Source organism: Molothrus ater, chromosome 26 (genome assembly GCF_012460135.2).
Source record: "Molothrus ater isolate BHLD 08-10-18 breed brown headed cowbird chromosome 26, BPBGC_Mater_1.1, whole genome shotgun sequence".
Lineage (NCBI taxonomy): Eukaryota > Metazoa > Chordata > Aves > Passeriformes > Icteridae > Molothrus > Molothrus ater.
Window position 1 is genome coordinate 1,685,669 of NC_050503.2, and position 18,514 is coordinate 1,704,182.

The window sequence follows — 18,514 nt, forward strand, 5'->3', positions numbered from 1 at the left end:
TGCGGCTCATTTCACACTTGGGGTTTGCTCCAGGCACTCCCTGGGTTGGGATTTACTTTTGTTTCCATCCCATTCCATCAGATTTGTGCAGTCCCAGCCCATGGCAGGTCCATGTGGGATTGCAGCAATGGGGCCAACAAGCTACTGGGCAATTCCAGTGCAGAACTGGTGGCTCCTGCCTCTCAGCCCCAGGGATTTCTATCCCAAGATGATTCTCACAGGTTCTGGTGTGACTGGAAACCACTGGGGCTTCAGCCAAGCCCAGGCCTCATTCCTGCTGTGGCAGGACAGGGCCTTAAGCCCCACATCAATGTCACCACGTTTGTCACAAATCTCACTGGAGGCCAAGAGGAAGCAACAGCAGGGGCTGATTCCTCCCATTCTTCCAAGGGTTGAATTTTAACTGCAATCATGATCCAAAACATTTCATGGAGATTTAACAGAGATAGTCTGAATTACTTTTTCCTGTAATTTCAGTGTTAGTGACAGCTGCTGTTGCAGAGCTGCCTTTCAAGGGGGTGGCACTTGGAATTCCCTACCTCCTTTGGGAAGGAGATTCCTCTTACCTCCACTGAAGATCCATTATTCAAGCCCTGGGGTAAATCCATGCCCTTGATTTTGGGTCCATCCAAACTGGAACAGTCTTATGAAAGGACCATTTATAAAGCCAAAAATTTAACTTTGTTTTGAAAGTTTATTGGATCATCTTGACACAAAATCATTACAGCAGCTTGTGGTATGTTGTTTTCTTTTTCTTTTCTTTTTTTTTTTTCCAGGGAATGTTGATAGCAAATAAATTTGTGAATGTAACACATCATACAGTTTCAAAATTCTAGAATCACTGCACAGGATTCTGTAAGAGACTCTACATGCTAAAGTGACAGTTTTCATCCATGAATTAAAAAACCCAAACACTAATTGAGGAACATTATCCTTTAAGACAATTTTAATATGTTCAGTTTCTAATACACAACTGGCTAACCAAGGGAGGCTGACCAAAACCAAACCCTCCACGTTGTGGCAGCGCAGGTCGGACACGGAGCTGGGCCTGGCAAGGAACCCAGAGCACCAGAGCAGAGCCTTTGCCAAAATACCTCCTGTGGGAAGAGTGTAAAGAGCACAAGACACGCGTAAAGTACAGGACATCACCCAACAAATAAGATCAACACTTTATCCTGCTCCCTGCGTGGGGGTTTGGTGTTTTAGGAGTGGTGGTGGTGCTGGAGACGTGCAGACCCAGCCAGCTCCTCCCTGGGCACCTTTTTGGAGCAATCAAAACTGCTCCTGCTCTGTGCCTCAAAGCAAAATCCTTCCATGGAGTTTTGCTCACTGGGTGTGGAACTGCAAGGAAAGAAACAGAGCAGGGGAATACAAAATAAGTTGAAAGCAAGGGATGTTGTAGAAGGACATCAACTGAGCATCTCTGCAGGACACTGTGACATTCCTTTCCTGTCAGTGACTCCACAAGATTCCAATAGTGCAGAATGGGCACTTCCCAGACTCTCCCTTCTCCTCCCTAAAGCAACAGCTACAGTCCCAAATCTGCAGCTCCTCAGCCCCCTCCCCACCCTGCACCCTGAAGGGAGAGCAGCTCCTCACGAGCCCTCTCCTGCACCCTGGCAGGGAGAGGGGATCATCATCATCCTCCTCATCCTTCCTGCCTCTGGGACATGGGGTCCTCATGCAGCCCTCTCTCCCTGCAGGAGGGCTCTGCCACAGGGACCCAGGGGCCTTTGTGCTGCCAAATCTGCTCTCAGTGCTGCAAGGGCAGGGCTGGGGGACACTGAGGGGACACAGACAGAATGACCCTGCTGGTTTCAGAGCCCAGGGGGAGGACATGGACCTGCACACAAGGGGCTGCACCCATGATTGTTTCTCTAACCTGGTAATGGTCAACCTCAGCTGGTGAGCAAAAGGATAAAAAAGCAGGAACAGACCCCTTTGGATTTCCAGTTTCTTGCTACAGCTTAACTGTTCAGGAATGTGAAATTGAAGTGGACTCATAAAACACATCAGCAGAGACAGCTCAGAGGGGAGAGGCCTGACAGACTCCGTGTGTGGGGCAGTCGAGGGGAGCACAGACCCAAACAATAACACTTCCAGCCCGTTTCATGCTTCCACACTCGACTCTTCCAGCTGTCACTAAAAGAAGGTTAAGGCTCAAGGCAACTACTATAAACAGAAACTCAAACATCCCAGTTCCCACAGGGCTCCTTTGGATTAGCTCAAGGAGATGGAGGATATTTATATGCTGATCACAATAGATCTTGAGATAATAATAAATCATATATATATAAAAAAAAAGAAACAAAAAGAGGCCTTCTGGTCCAGCACCAGCCTCTGCTAGAAATATACATCAACTACAGCAGCCCTGAAGACATATTTCATGGCTAAGGATTAAGTCAACCTTCCCTGGCATAAGCACAAGCAACAAACTGTGCTACTGTTGATAAAGTCCTGCTCAGTCGCCGTCCCACACAGATGAAGGTCATGGGATCATCATGAGCTGCTGAATAAATAGTGCCCACCCCTCCCTCCCTCCCTCCTCCAGTCATGTCACCAGGATCTCTTTGGGCTAGAAAGGGTTAACACCACAGTTTGTAAAAAGTTCTGAAAATAAAAAGGTAACATACAGCCTTAAAATGTCTAAACTGCAACCAATGGTGGAGTGAACTGAAAGCACGTGCCCCAGGGTAGTACATGCGTACGAGGGAGAAACTTAACACTTGGGTCTGCTCGTCTTTACACGTTGGGTGTGTTTCTGCTCCTTGGAATATTGTATAAGGAATATTCAGCACTTGGACAATGTCTCTTTCATCTCATCCAACAAGTTGCTAAGCAGGGTAGAATCATTACATTTCCCATCTATGGATACAGAGTTCTCTCCCTTGGAAAGGAAAAAAAAAAAGAGAAAAAAAACCATTAGCTTCTCTTCCAAGTGGGGATAAATGTGTTCCCAGCCAAATTCAGGACTGGAAAGAGGCAGAGGAAGGCAGGGAAGGCTCCAGGTTTAGCTTCCCTCAGGGGTTACAGTGCTCTCACCTTTTTTACCAGTAGGCAGACGTGATGGCCTTGGATAGAACGGCTGTACATGGATGCACACGAATCAACGCGTTCCACAACTGCAGAGAAACAGCAATTTCATTTCATTCCATTCCATTTTAATTCAAGCCCTGCTTCCCCTGGAGAGCAGCCCTTGCTCTGCCTGGCCTTGAGGAACAGAGGCTTCTACAGAGGGGAGGAGGAAGTCAGGGTTAAGGTATGCCTGGCTCCTCGTGGCTTCTCTCTGGGACGTTTCACAATAATGAGGTGAGTCATTTGTCTCTTAAGCCACAAATGTTCTGTGGCAAAAACACTGCTCAGAACGTAGATTTCTTCCCCAGAAATACTTCCAGTGAGGCAATGTCTAATGCAAACACCAGAGCATGATGAAACAGCCAGTTGTTTTGCTTCAGCCAGTGCTTGTGTTTTAATTAATAAACCCAAAGCTGAATAGCTGGGGCTCTCCCTCACTGACAGGAGGCACTGGGGAAGGAGTCTGAAACCCTGCAGATCAAACCCATCCTCCAGAGAACAGTTACAGCCTGAACTCCACAGCAGCTGCTCCCATGATAGCTGTCACATGCCTCACTGGGCTGCAGGAATTCCACAGGGACACAAGGAGAATTCATCTTGAAGAACACTGCATGCTTTGAGTGTTGCAAAACTGGAGAAAACTCTCCCAAATGTATTTAATCTGGACATCACCTGCTCCTGTGGTTGCTGAGCCCATGGAGTATTATGCCCACCAAGCAAAGCAGAAATTTTAGAAGATGGAATTCTGCAGAAGGTTCTGCATCAAGGAAGACTCACCTGAAAAATGATGATGAAAACAGATCTTTGCCAGTAGATGTTGGAAAGAAATGCTAATTCCATCTACTTTAATAGAACTCATGTGCAGATCTCCAGACTCTAGGAGCTTGGCAAAAGCATCACTGCAGAACAGGAAGGAAAGCAAATGTTTTATTAGAAATGCAAGTGAAATCTGTGCCATCAGCCCCATGAAACATGTCAGGATACAGAAGCTTAAGTGCTATCAAGCTCTAGGAAAATGGATTTACAGCAAATACAGAAACCACACTCCAGAGCCCACTGGAGCAACTTGTGCCCTCTTGCTGCCAGAGCTGCCTCTGCCAGCCTGCAGGGCACAGAGCTCCCTCTGCAGAGCCATTTGAAATCAGTCACTGGACATATCTGAGCAGTCACCCCTTAGAGAGACACTGCCCAAGCCCTCAGGAGCAGGCAGGGCTCAGCCTGCCAGGGGCACTCACCTGTAGCAAGGCGTCGTGATCAAGTATGAAGCACAACTGAAGTGCAATTTGAAATCTAGTTTTTCATGGGTTGAACCTTCATCATCCTGCAACAGGGCAAAGGAGAGCAGGTGAGGGGGAGCCCTGAGGCAGCCACCCCCAGCCACCACAGAGTCACCAGAGAGGAGCTGAGGGCTGAGGTCGCCCTGAAGGATCAGTGTGAGAACCATCCCACCACAAGATCAGCCCACTCAAAGCTTTGGGCAGCTGGGTTGATACATGCACCTACAACAGGTAAGGGACACACTGGGCTGCAGTTCTGCCTGCACTCTGCTGAAATGAACTGAGCAGACTGAGTTTAACACTTGGAGATGTGGTTTTACAGTTCATTATTTCCTGAGCAAAATGATAAATTAATAGTTCCCAGATTCTTAGGTACTAAAATAGGACTAGAATGCTATTTTTAAGAAACTCTTAAAATAGAGACAATGGCTGACTCAGGAGTAGCCACAACTGTCTCCATTCATTTCCTCTGAGCATCTCTTTCATTAATAACTGTACTGAAATAACATCAGAGACCCACACAGTCTTATCCAGTCAATACCTATTAAACAATGCCTTCACTCTTGGTCTGGATTTCCACTCTTAATAACTGCATCTAATTCTCATTTTTGTTTTGCAGCCTTGTACCAGGCTGCAGTGTCAGCTGAGATCAGAAGGAGCAGACCCTGGCTCCCTGTGTCCCCTCCCCAGCAGGTCAGTGGGATTTTCTAGCTGACAATGTGGCACATGTTCCAGGCTGCCTTGCTCACACGCTGACAGCAATGACAATGCAGGAGGTGCTGACGCAGGACTGGGGGCACTCTTTACACAAGATGTCATGTGAAAATGTTCCTCACAGAATGGGCTGCTGCAGCAGGCATGAAATGATGCCTAAAAAAGCTCCAGAGCAGAGCTTCCCACCCGAGTGCGGCTCCCTGACGCAGTTCCCAAGGAAGCAGAGGCAGTTGAGAGCTGCACTTACTTTGACTATAAAGGACAGTGTTCCTTTTAACTTCTGAGCCATAACAATACTCTGAAGTGTAAACACAAACTGGGCTTCATTAGAGATTCCTAGTGTGAAGAGAGGAGAGGGAAAAGTCAGGTCAGAACATGGTTTCCAGATCTGAGTAATGGTCACAATAAACTGACTTATGTGCAGACTAGTTCTGAACCAAGTCTGAAATTCTCTGAGTTGGAAGAGAGTTCTACACACAACTGCTGTGATGAGTCAACAATGTTACAGCACTTGGGTCTCTCAGTAGCAGCAATGGGAGCTGGCATTTCATGGAGGTTATTGAGCAAGTGCCTGGGCAAAGTGTCACAGTGTCACAGATTTAAACTATTTGCATAACTGGAATTATATTATAGACATTTCAGAGTAGCTTTCAGAGCTAATTTGAATTCTAATTTTTCTATGTTTTGCTTTCAATATACAAGTCTGTGTCAAGAACTGCCACATACAGATTTAAAACAAATCAAATACCCCACTGCTTTCCATGGGGGATTGAAAAGCTCTCTGAGACCACTCCAGCCCTCTGTGAGCTGTTCCAGGATTCAGATTAACTCCTTGGTGAAGGAAGGGAAATTCAGGAAAGTTCACAGATTTGACTGTACTACTGTGCTCTGTACAAAACCATTATCATTCATTTCTGTGCTTAATACTTCAGCTGCCCTCCTTGCACATCCTTATCACAAACCTTCCCTGCAAAAGGCCTCTGCCATTCAAACAGTGGGACAAGAGCTCCAGAATAAATCCAGAGTGGATTCTAATGCTTCACAAACCTACTACCTTGGTTTATTTTAAACCTCATAGCAAACACATCATGAATTTTGGATTCCTGCAGTCAAAGGTGTGCCAGCCTGCAGGCAACCTGGAAAAGGAACTCAGACATTTGGACTCCCAGCCCTAGATTAAGGCTTTGCTCTTGCTGTGCAGAACCACCTGCATTACAGCCATACTGGGAGAAGGCTTATCCTCTCCAGGGAACTGTGGGAAAGCCCAGCAACACCCAAGCAGAGATGGTTTTTCTGGAAAACAGCAAGAAGTTCAAGCAGCTCTTTCCACAGGAGGGCAGTGCAGGGCCAGCCACACTCCAAGAGCCCTGTGCAAAGCTGTGCATACCAGGGGGGAGCTGGAAGGGCACAGGTATCCCATCGTGTACTGATGATCCTTCTGGTCGGAGCATTTTAGTGTTGAGAGAGTCCAGGACATTGAGTTCCATGCTCTTAAGGAAGCTAGTGCTCTTGTTTTCAAAGATAACAGACACAGTAACTTGGCTGTCATTCTGGAGGTTTCCTTGAATATCATAGGTCTGCAAATGAAGGGAAAAATGTCACAGGAAAGAATCAAACTTCAAGAAACAGAACACAGAACACATTTATCCCCATTTCACCCAGGGATAAAACCAGGTTCAAAAGGGAGGTAATTTGGAATAGCTTATGGAAAGATTATGGAAACACACTGGTGATCAGCTAAGGATTGGGAAAATATCAACTTAGAAATTCAAGTGGGCCACCCAAAGGAAAGGAAATAGAGCCTGGGACTGAAACAGTTCTTCAGTTATGTGATGGCTACATAAAGGAAAGAATCCCATCCCCAGGGCACCCCTCTCTCAGGGCACACAGAGAACAGCCCAAACTCACCATTTTAATGTAAGGGTTTTCAGCAAGAAGGCGGTAACTGGACATGGGCTGCAAAACAAGAGAGCTCACAGTCACACCAGAACTGCTGACTCTGAGAAGAGCTGTCCCTGCCCTCCCTCCCAAGCAGCTGAGCTCTCCCTGTCCCCAGGCCTGGGCACAGCCACTCACTGGTAGTGGCTCATCCTCTAGTGTCCCGTTCTGCACCGACTCCGGGGGCTCCTCCTCGCTGTGATGACTCTTCTTTTTGGATTTCTTTTTCTCCTTTGATTTCTCTTCTTTCTCTTTCTTGTGCTTTTTCTTCTTATGCTTGGAGGATTTCTACCAAGAAGAATGAGAAACTACAACAAACCCTTAAAGAAACCCTTGATTTCTAGCTATGACCCCTCCACCACACTTCCAGCTCTGGACTCTTGCTCTCTGCACTTCCTGGACTGCACAAAATTTCCCTTTACAGCAGAACCCAAAACAGAGCTACCATTCCTCAAATCTCAAAAGTAACTCCATGTGGAGTCCCAGTAAACCCTGCTCCCCACCCAGCTGCCCACACCTTATCCCAAAGTAACTTGGGAACAGCACAGGGCTGAATCTCTCCAAGTGTTTGGAAGCTCAGCTTTAACTGGGACCTGTCCCTTGGCTCAGGGACACGAGGTGGTCACAGCTCAAGGATGCAACATTTGCAGGCAGTCACTGCACTGAACAGATGCTGTTGGTAAATCCTCTGTGCTGTTTTTTGAGGAGTTTGAGACAGCAGGAGAATATGGCTGAAAGGTGACAGCAACTTCATAGAACGAGAGAATTGTGAAGGTTGGAAAAGATCTTTAAGATCATCAGGTCCAACCATCAGCCCAGTGCCACCACATCCACCACTAAAGCATCCACAAGTGCCACATCCACAGGTTTTCTGAACATTTCCAGGGACAGTGACTCCACCACTGCCCTGGGGAGCCTGTTCCAGTGCCTGACAATCCTTTCCATTAACAAACAATAACAACAAAATCTTACCTAATATCTAATCTAAGCCTCCCCTGGTGTAACTTGAGGCAATTTCCTCTTAACTTGAACCACTTACCTTTCCTTCATCCTCCTCCTCCTCATCTTGTTCTTCCCTTTCTTCTTTTTTTACCCCTTGAGATTCAGCCACCACAGCAGTGCCCATTGCAGGCTCGCTCTGAGGAGATGAGCAGAAGGATTCTGACACTCATGGAAAGCAGCTGGAACAACCCAGTCCCACACCAGGAGAAACTCAACAGTGACAACTCCTCACAACTGTTATTTCAGAAATGACATTAGGCTAACATGGAATCAAGGCTTTCATTTTATGCCTCTGAAACCCAGCAAATATGATCACCTGAGGACACGATTCAGAAGATTTTCTCCAAGGAATCCATCCCCTTACATCTTTGTCTTTTCCTCTAGAATTTCCCATCAAAATTCATGAGAATTTTTCTTTCACACTCTGTCTCTCATGTCTATTAATATTGCTAGAGTCTACCTCATACTGGGAAATGAAAACCATACAACTGTATAACATTATACTCATCAATAACAAAATCAACCAAGCCTGGAGCTGCATCTGTATTTCTATTTCTATTCCTTGATCTGCACAGAATGAGCCTCAAGTCTCCCATTACAGTTCCTGTGAACTGGGCAGACACAATATCTCTGCTCCCCAGCAGGAAGGTGAGGAGATGAAGCTGATGTTCCCCTCTGTGCTGCAGCATGACACAGCACTCCTGCACAGCTCGAGGCAAGGAATAACCACAGAAGTTTGTTCTGATGGAGGAAGATTCCTACCTGTGGCTGGGGCATGGGAGCAGCTGGTGGAGCAGTGGAGAGCCAGAAATCCAAGTCTTCCCCCTGAATTTCAGAAGAAAAAAAAAACCCCATTATCATTGTTCGTATATCTTTCTTAAAAATCAAATTAAAAACCCAACACCCCCCCCAACAACAGCAACAAAAGAAAATCAAAACAAAAAGATCACAAGGATGGAACATCTGCCTTAGGAGGAAGGGCTGAGAGAGCTGGGGGTGCTCACCTGGACAAGAGAAGCTCCAGGGACACCCCAGAGCCCCTGGCAGGGCCTGAAGGGGCTCCAGGAGAGCTGCAGAGGGACTGGGGACAAGGCCTGCAGGGACAGGAGCCAGGCAATGGCTCCCAGTGCCAGAGGGCAGGGCTGGATGGGATCTTGGCAATCAGGAATTGTTCCCTGTGCAGGGTGGGCAGGCCCTGGCACAGGGTGCCCAGAGCAGCTGGGGCTGCCCCTGCATCCCTGGCAGTGCCCAAGGCCAGGCTGGACAGGGCTGGGAGCAGCCTGGGACAGTGGGAGGTGTCCCTGCCATGGCAGGGGTGGCACTGGATGGGCTTTAAGGTTCCTTTGAAACCAAACCAGTCTGGGATTCTGTGACTCTACAACAATTAAATCAAAACTTGAAGTTCCCGTGGAAATGCAGCACTCCAGAGTGCTCCTCATGCACAGATGCTGTGACACATTCAGGAGCAAACACACCAAGAAGCTTCACTTCAGTCTTTGAGCACTTCCAAAGGCAGGCCCAGCTGACAGCACCTGCCCAGCACCCCTACACCAGGGTATCCCTGGCATTCCAAGGGCTGCAGGGCAGAGGGAACGTGCAGCTCTGCAGGGGATTCACAGGAGGATGCTTCAAATCCCGACAGCAACTGGCAGCTATGGGCAGGGTTTATAACTGAAAGGCTCTGGAGCACATGGGAGACAGGATGTACCACAAATGACACTCACAAAACCAGTTCCAGATATTTTGCTAAGGAGTTCCCCACTTGGAGAACAGACAAAATATCAGCAAATTCAGCTTCCACGTGAGCTCTGGCAGATCTGCTGTGTAGGCTGCAGTAAGCCCAATTCAGCTAACTTAGGAGGCTAAGTGTTATTTTTATTAACAGGAATCTTTAAATACCTGCTGCTACAGTAGTAAAAATTGAAGGAAATAGAGGGTGAATGCATTGAGCTGTTTGAACTGTTAAATGCAACTGTTCCTAGGCAACAAAATGAACTCAGCAATAAATAACAGCAGGAGCTAAAATAATGCAAATCTTGGAGAATTACCTTTTTTACTTCTTCTTCCTCCTCCTCTACCACTTTTTTCTCTTTCTCTTTCTTCTTTCCTTTATCTCTCTCTTTATCTTTATGTTTCTTTTCCTTCTTTTTGGGTTTCTTGCTCTTCTTCTCTACTAGGGGAGCTTCTGTGTCTGGTGACTTCAGGGTCTCGACATTCCTGTGTCTCTGCACTGGCAGCTTCTCACTGTCTGCTAAGGGTCTTGAAAAGAAAGAGCCCATTACCTGCTGCCAACAGCCTCCCTCAGCCAGACAACCTGGCCAAGACAAGCTCTGCCTTGTTCTTAGGGAGCTGGGCCCCCAAGCCTAAAATCAGTGCATACTTTCCATGCCTGGAGTTTGCTTATGCACTGCAACATTGCCCTTGTGGGTTAGGAGTCAGAGGAAACAATTGCAGGTGACTGAGAGCCAAGGTTTTGCTGCTTAACCCTTCGAGGTGCCAGCTAGAGGCTGAGGAACAGCCACAGAGGAACAGCTCCAGGTTCCACTGTGTGTCCATGGAATCCCTCTCCAAGGAAAAGCAGGGATGTGGAACAGCATTTCCAGCAGAGTGGAAACTCGAGCAGTGGAATGGCAGCATGGCTCCAGCAGCCCTTGAAGGGTGTGGGGTTTGTTGTTCTTGATGAATAGATTGGTCAAGTTGGGAATTATTCTAAGTAATTTTTATTTTGGAAGTTTACACTATGAATTTCTACTCTACTACACATTTTGTAAGTTAAATGTCATTTCAGACACTTGTTTCCAAAAAGCAGCAACAGCAGGTCATATTTACACTGTATCCTAAATCCACTACTTGGGGAAAAAAACACCACAAAAATTTCTCTCATTCTTGTCAAACATTTCCATAAACCAGCAAGAATTTCACCAACTCAATATTTTTCTATTTATCAGCTTTTATTTAATGTTAATTTTAAAATTTGCACAGCAAACATCACTTCAGGAACATTTCTAACAGCCTCAACTGCCTCAATTTTTTTGCTTATATTGCATTAAGAACCAGAACCAATGATTTTTTCACTTTCAGACACTAAGGAAGATTGAACAACAAACAGGCCTCACCCTTTACTATTTCAGATACACCTGTACAGGAACAGCACTGGTGCTGAAAGCCAGTGACAAAACAGACTCTCAAATGTGAGAGTCTCTGAGTTAACAGTTCCACCACCCTTCAAGGACTTGCCCTGTCCAAAAATCAACCAACCTGACAAAGGTCAACACTCAGGAGATATTCTTACCTGGGAGGCTTCCCTGAAACCAGACTGCGTGTGAGCGTGACAGACAGAGCAGTGCAAGCACAGAAAGAAAGAGAGAGGACACAGACATGAGAAACCATGACAGGAGAGCACAGCACTCATGGCACAGGGGAGGGAATGGATGGAACAATCCACCAGCCCTGGATGCCTCCTGGAGCACAGCACGCAGAACCTGCTCTGCTGGGTGTGCCTAGCACTGCTGAGAATCACCATGCAAATACAGGGGCTACAGGCAGAAAATGATTTCCTTTTATACATTTGTCACTGCAGACTTTGACTGGCCTTCCAAAAAAGGAAATTCCTCAGGAACTATTTTATTCATTTTTTCACAAGGTACTCAGGGGCCAAAGCCCTAAAAATCTGGAACTGCAAAGAAAGACACAGACTCGAGTACCAGAGGAAGAGAGAGATCCCCCACACACCCACATGGGCCTGCAGAGTCTTCAAAATTTCCCAGGAGGCATCCCTGGACCATAAATCAGCAATTATTTTTAGCATGGTGATTTTGTAAAAGAGCAACTAAAACCAAAATCCAAACCAATCTCCTGTGCAATACTGCACAGCCCAGGGCTCACGGGCATGAGGATGCAGGGGCTCAGTGCTGGCACTGGCACAGCCCCAGAGCTGGCTGGGGACAGCCTGGGCACAGGTGTGACACAGCTCAGTCACAGCAGAACAACACTTCACTCCAGTGGGACACACTGAGGGGCCACACAGTGAGGGCAGTGGGGTGGGACAGCCTGGCTGTTACTGCTCACTGATCCAACACAGGCTTGCCATGGACACAGAGCTTCTGAGGGGACAGACGGACACAGCTCACACTCAGTGCCAACACAGGTGACAGCACAGAGACAGGGGGACACCCAAACCTCAGAGTAACCCACACCTGATCCAGTGCCACTGTCTGTGCTTCCAGACTCCTTCAGTCACACTCACACTACATTTAGTGACTGCCCTGCCCCTCCCAAATCTCTCTCATACTCAGGAGCTGAGATTTTATCATCCAAGCTGCAGTGAGAGCCAAAGCTGGATGAGCACCTGAGGTCTCATCAAAGCCATGGGGAGAGCCTTCAGCCTTTTCCCCTCAAGGCCTGGAGTGCCTGTGCCTGCTCAGCCCCAGCCCTGCCCCCAGGCACTCCCTCAGCAACTCAGTGAACTCACACACAGAACTGCACTTACTTATCCAGGTCTATGTCAAGTGCCTTATAGGGATCGTTGGGATCTTTGTCATCTTCATCACTGGGCAAAGCATTCTGCAGGAGAGATTCAGAGACATCCACTGAGGCAGCAAAACACTGGCAATTTTCAAACTCAAGCTCAACACCACCCAAATTAAACTTTTTGAGCCTGTGAACCCTGCAGCAGGCCAGCTGCAGTCAGGCTCAGTAAGTTATGGGAACAATGCACTTCAGTGCAGCATCCAGTTTCAAGACTAATTTGGAACAGAAACCCCTTCTTCATAAACAGCAGGACTTGAATTGCTGCTGTTCGGTTTTGATTAAAGGAAATTTTAGAAACAAATACAGATGACATCATTAGCATCTGCAATTAATTATCATCAGCTGCAAAGCTGCTGACTAGACAGCAAGTTACTGTCAAAGTGAAGCAGCAGAGCATAATAAATGCTATTTGGACAGTGTTACTTTTAGAGCAGGGATGAACATTGTTTGGTTGGTTTTGGCTTTTTTAATAGCTTCAGTGGCAATTTTTGTCTTTTTGTTAAAAAAAAAATAAAGACAGTAATTTCTTCCCCTGCAATGAACAGCCTGGGATCATCTCAGTCATTTCTGAAACAGCTCTGGAACTGCCACATCTGCAGCTGTGGGGGCAAGAATCTCTCAAGAGCTGCACACTGATAAAGCCCAGACCCCAAGCACAGAACTGACCTCGGGCATCTCCTCAGTGATGATGTCGACGTGGTGAGCTGGAGCAATGTCCTCCTCGCTCTCTGTGTGCAGGGAGTTGTGGCGATGGTGTTTCCCTCTCTTCTCCTTTTTCTGCTTTTTCTTTTTCTTGTCTTTCTCCAGTTTCTGTTTATGCCTTCGCTCTTCTTCCAGTTTCACATACTGGTCTGACATGGGCATTCCTGGGGGAAAGCCAAGCTGCTTTCAGGTCCAGAGCACAAGGACTGAGCACTGAAACACCAGGACAGGAGTGTGCCCTGCTCCTGCTTCCAGCTACCCAGAGCCAGCCAGATCCACACCTCTCTGTGCTTCCACATCACCTCACACAGCCCCCAAGCACCAGCTTTGCTGTCCACTGCACCTCTCCAGGAACAGGACAGAGCTCAACCCTGCTCTCTGATTCTTGGCTGCATTATTGCATTACAAGGAGCATCCAAATATTGAGATTTTTAAGGAGAATTGGTGACATGGCTGCTGTACTTGCAATGTAAGGCAGTTTATCAACAGCTTTTCAGTGCTGTATCCAACCACTCCTTGGATACACAACCACTTTTGATAACTGAAACAAGATATTCCAACAGTATCTCTACCATTAGTTTCTATTTCAAGTCTCCTCCATCAGACCTCTAAGATATTTTCAAGGTGACTGCTCCCACACAGAACAGTGGTTCCTCTACATGTTACAGACTTGGCTGCATGACATTCCTAATCACAGAACTATTTCTAATATTATCTTGAAAGGAACTTAGACTGCAAAGTACTATTTTCAATGTAAATTAAGGAGATACATTTAAGACTCTAATGAAAGTGTGTTCCTTGCCCTTCAAAACCTCAGGTGGAAGTCCTAAGAAAGAATTGTGACTTTTGCTAAACTGAATTTCTTTAATGAATTTTAATAGATTAGCTGTGCTTACCTGGAACTTTTAAAGGGACAGAAAGGTCGATCTGGACCACAGGAATATGTTCCACCCCTGGAGTGTCTTGGTATCGCTGGGAAAAGAAAGATTTGTTACTTTCTGAGCACTGCCAGCACAAATTTCTGTAAATAGGAATATTACAAAACAGTAAGCAGTTCAATGCCTTAAGTGAACATTTTAAAAGATAGGAATGGAACAGCTTGTTAATAATTCTGTGTGGTAGCAGAGAGTGTTTTAAAGCCAGTTGATAACTATTTTAAAGGACCTTATAGCTACAGTTTTTTAACCCCACTACTGCCCTGAAGAATTACTGCAGCTCCCAGAATGAAGAATTACTGCAGCTCCCAGAATGAAGAATGTTTGGTTTGTTTTATTGCTAATAACTTGCCACTTCAGAAGATAAATTTGGAGACTGGAGTAGAGGAATATGGGGCAGTCCTTCAGATATAGAGAGATATAGAGGGAATAAAGGAAGTTCTTTCCCTGAAAAAGGTGTTCAGAGACCACAACAACTTTCTGATCCACAAAATACAGTGTGAGTTCCAGGGTCACCCTCTGCAGGCTCTGAGTGAGGTGCCTGGGGATGTGACTGCTGCCATCACCCAGGGCTGGGACCAACTGCACAGACTCTCTCACAGGCTGCCCTGGGGGTACCAGGTCACTCAGGAGATCCTCAGCACAAACAGGAATTATAAAAACACTTGTAGGCAGCCACTCCAGCCCATGCATTATAAAGTGGGAAGGGGAAATATCAGAATGTCCCAGAGGAAGCTGCAGCTCTGATATTCAGGGAGCCTTCCCACAGTGACAGCAGAGTCCAGTGAGATATTGCAATTGAGACTCACCTTCTGAGGGGAAGGAGAGCTTTTAATATAAAATGGGTTGTTTGCCTGTTCTTGTTTCCGGGCTTCTCGACGCTAAAAGCAGAAGAGGATTTGCAGTTACAATGTTTGTTTGTAAGCAAAGAGATAAAAGACACCAAAGTGCAAAACAAAAGCTGTCTGCATTTTTGAACAATAAGTAACTGTGAAAAGACTAGAGCAGAGCAGCTTGTGAGTGATGAAGCAGTTCTGAGTTACCAGACACACCAGGACAGAACTGCAGGTGCCATTACTAATTCCCATCCCTGGAAGAGTTCAAGGCCAGGCTGGAAAGGGCTTGGAGCAACCTGGGATAGTGGAAGGTGTCCCTGCCCTGGGCAGGGGGTGGAATGGGAGGAGCTTCAAGATCCCTCCTGTCCCAAGCCATTGTATTTGATATTAACTAATATTCCTTAGAACACCCTTTGCTTTTTTATTATAGACTAGAGATAAAACCTTCCCAGACAGTAATTTTAATGTTGCTGTTTTCATTTCTGCAAGGAGAGGAAGAAGTGAAGATTCATTAACAACAGGTTCTCTCTGTGCAAGCAGAGAGGTCAGAGGCAGGAAAGGTGGGATCACTGCTGAGCACAATCACGGTACAGTCATTGACAGAAGCTGCTCAGGTCCATAAGCATCAGCTCCCATCAGTGATCAGCTCTCCTGAGCTGTGGAGAGCAGAAGGGCTCCTTGGCTTTATGGAGAATCCACAGCAGCCCCCACTGCTCCAGCACCACTTAGATTACTACTGAATTATGTAGGGAGAAGCATTTTAACATTCACTCACTCTGGCCAGTTCCTCTTCATCAATTTCTGGCTGTCTGTGTCTGGAATGCCTTTGTTCCTCCTCATGAAATATTGTTTTGGGCTTTTCATCTTCAGACTCACTGTCTGATGGAGGCTCATTGATCCAGGCATCAAGGTCCAGGCTGGGAAGAATTGCAGCAAACAAACAGCTTGACTCAGTACACTGAATATTTCAGTGTCTCTTCATATACTTTGCTTTATTATTCAAAGTTTAAATAAAGGTTTGGGAGAGAGAAGGAACTTTACCCCTCTGGAACAGGGACTTTCTTCTGTGCTTTAGGAGCCACAGGGTTCAGCTCACCAGCAAACAGGGCTATCACTTCCTCAGCTACAGGAACTTCTTTTGCTTGTAGCTTCTGAATGTATTTTATTAGCTGCAAGATGCAAGAAGCCTAAAAACAAATACAGAAGTGGTTTCAGAGTAATATTTAACAAGCTGAACCAAACAAATCGACTGAAGTCAACAGAAAGTGTTCATGAAGGGACTTAAGAGAAGCAGCATAAACTGCAGGTTTAGAGCAAATGTAAAAAATCCATATTAAGCTTCTCTTTTAGCTGGGTCCTTTTTGTGCCCTTAAGTGCCTGAATAATTTTAAAATTAAATTGTTTTGAGTGAAGATCTTGCTGGCAGCCTTCAGAGATGGCATCAAACTGCAATGAGATCAGGGCTTTGTTGCTGATAAGAACTTATAGAAAATGTGCACAGCCACAGAGAACCAGAGACCTGCTCCAAGGCTTCCCATGACAAATCCCAAAGTCATTTCATTCTCTTACCCTCTCCTGAACCTCCAGGTCTGCGCTCTGCACAAACTGAGGCAGGCGTTCGATCATCAGCTGTGTAATTTCCTGAGCTGCCTCCTTTTCCCCAGCCTGCTCCTTCTGCTGCAGGATGGATGCATAGAGCTTCACCATGTTCTGCACGTAAACAGCCTGGATGTGGCCTGGCAGGGTTGTAACTTTGGGCCTCAGCATTGCTTCCAGGGTTTGGTTTGCTTCCTCCAGGTGTCTGTAAGGACAGGATACACAGATGAAAGGTAAGCAAAAATAAAATCCAACAGGCAGCGCTTAATACACAAAGGAATATAGATCACAGCACTTGGTTTTAACAGACCTCATGCTCTTATCTGCTCACAACTAAATGGAAGATGCACAAAAAGTTACTGGACTATTACAAACTGAAAGCTAAAGTAGTTTCTAAGTAAAAATGTGGTAGCCCTGGAAAAAAGAGTGTATTTCCTTACTTCTTCAGCTGCCCTTTTATTTGTACAACTTTTTTTTTTTTTTTAAGAAAACAAAGATCTGAGCTGTACCAGCTTTCCCCCAATATCACACCTACAGTGTGAATTTAAACTGGAGCCAGTGTTCAGAGTGGCAATTAGAAGGAGACACCAAATAGCTGGTAAGAGGAGACTCCAGTACCACACCTGTCCAATCTACCAGAATAAAAGCTGGGTAACAGCTACATCTGCACAAGCAAGAGACAAAAAACACCTGTTGAAGCTAAAAAAATATACTGGTACAAGAACACTGAAAACTGTACTACTGTGGGCACTGAAAAATTTTGAGCAAAAAGATGACAACTTTTAATTTCCAGGAAGATGGGGCTCTGCAAAAACCTTTTAACAAGGGCAAAATAGGAGGAGAGAAAGAACTAATTCAAGCATGGTGACTGCACATGGTCATGATTAAGGAGTTCCTTCAACATCTGAAGATCCAACAGCTTATACCTACAATACCAGAAGGGTCCAAAGCTGTTGGAGAGTGGCCAAAGGAGGGACACGGAGCTGGGGAAGGGCTGAGGAGCAGCTGAGGGCACTTGGCTGGTTCAGCTGGAGCCCAGGAGACTGAGGGGAGGCTCCTCGGGGGCTGCAGCTCCTGCCCAGGGCAGGCACAGGGGCAGGGGCTGAGCTCTGCTCTGGGACAGGAGCCCAGCAAGGGCTGGAGCTGGGCCAGGCCTTGGCATGGAGCTCAGGGCAAGGTTCTGCCCCCCGAGGCTGCTGGGCACTGCCCAGGCTCCCCAGGGAATGGTGCCAAGGCTGCCACAGCTCCAGGAGCTCCCAGGGCTGCTCAGGGTGGGGTTCTTGGGGTGGCTGGGCAGGGACAGGGGTTAAACTCAATGACCCCTGTGGGTCCCTTCAGACTCAGCATATTCTGGGATTCTATGATTTACTACTATAGCTTCCTGCATGAGTGGGCAAGGCTGGACAGACAGGAAAAATGATCAGATAGTTAAAAATGTCTTGGCTAGAAAGAGCTGAGCAGTCAATAGTGTGAGGGAACAAGATAAAAACAACTACTTTGGTGGCATTAAGGTACATACTCTAAACCCTCTCTCAAAACCACATTTCAGTGACCAAAAGCTTTGCCCAGAAGCTGCCCCTGAGAGCACAGCAGGCTGTGCCTGCACTTACTCAGAGAACTCCCCACAGATCCAGGCAGCAGCGTAGAGCACCTCGCAGATGCCGTTCCTCTGGGTGTTGCTGGCGATGAGGTGGGCGTTGTCCAGCAGCATGGCCATCTGCGACACCGCGAACTTGCGGATGGCTTTCACCCTGATGGCCACGTCCAACATCTGCGCCGCGATCAGGTGCCCGTGCCTCGTGCCCTCCAGCCGGGTCAGCTCCACCAGGATGCTTATGTACCTATGGCAAAGGGGAAGGGATGGCTGGGCATCAGAGCACAACCCTGTAAGAGCCTAAATGAGGGGTGT

At 46.7% G+C, this 18,514-nt stretch overlaps 1 protein-coding gene across 1 annotated transcript in view; it reads right to left on the bottom strand.

Moving 5' to 3' along the window:
* Positions 1–674: 674 nt before the first annotated feature.
* AP3D1 (adaptor related protein complex 3 subunit delta 1) overlaps positions 675–18,514 on the bottom strand; it is a 44,272-nt gene continuing 26,432 nt past the window's right edge. The window contains exons 14-32 of the mRNA XM_036399281.1: positions 18,216–18,446; positions 16,579–16,810; positions 16,051–16,196; positions 15,785–15,926; positions 14,983–15,054; positions 14,135–14,210; positions 13,203–13,402; positions 12,496–12,569; positions 10,055–10,265; positions 8,769–8,831; positions 8,044–8,142; positions 7,143–7,292; positions 6,975–7,022; positions 6,454–6,643; positions 5,314–5,402; positions 4,311–4,396; positions 3,853–3,974; positions 3,043–3,122; positions 675–2,887 (exon numbers count right to left, since the gene is read on the bottom strand). Coding sequence (XP_036255174.1) covers positions 2,792–2,887; positions 3,043–3,122; positions 3,853–3,974; positions 4,311–4,396; positions 5,314–5,402; positions 6,454–6,643; positions 6,975–7,022; positions 7,143–7,292; positions 8,044–8,142; positions 8,769–8,831; positions 10,055–10,265; positions 12,496–12,569; positions 13,203–13,402; positions 14,135–14,210; positions 14,983–15,054; positions 15,785–15,926; positions 16,051–16,196; positions 16,579–16,810; positions 18,216–18,446 — 2,407 coding nt within the window. The 3' untranslated portion in view covers positions 675–2,791. The remainder of the gene's footprint in view (positions 2,888–3,042; positions 3,123–3,852; positions 3,975–4,310; positions 4,397–5,313; positions 5,403–6,453; positions 6,644–6,974; positions 7,023–7,142; positions 7,293–8,043; positions 8,143–8,768; positions 8,832–10,054; positions 10,266–12,495; positions 12,570–13,202; positions 13,403–14,134; positions 14,211–14,982; positions 15,055–15,784; positions 15,927–16,050; positions 16,197–16,578; positions 16,811–18,215; positions 18,447–18,514) is intronic.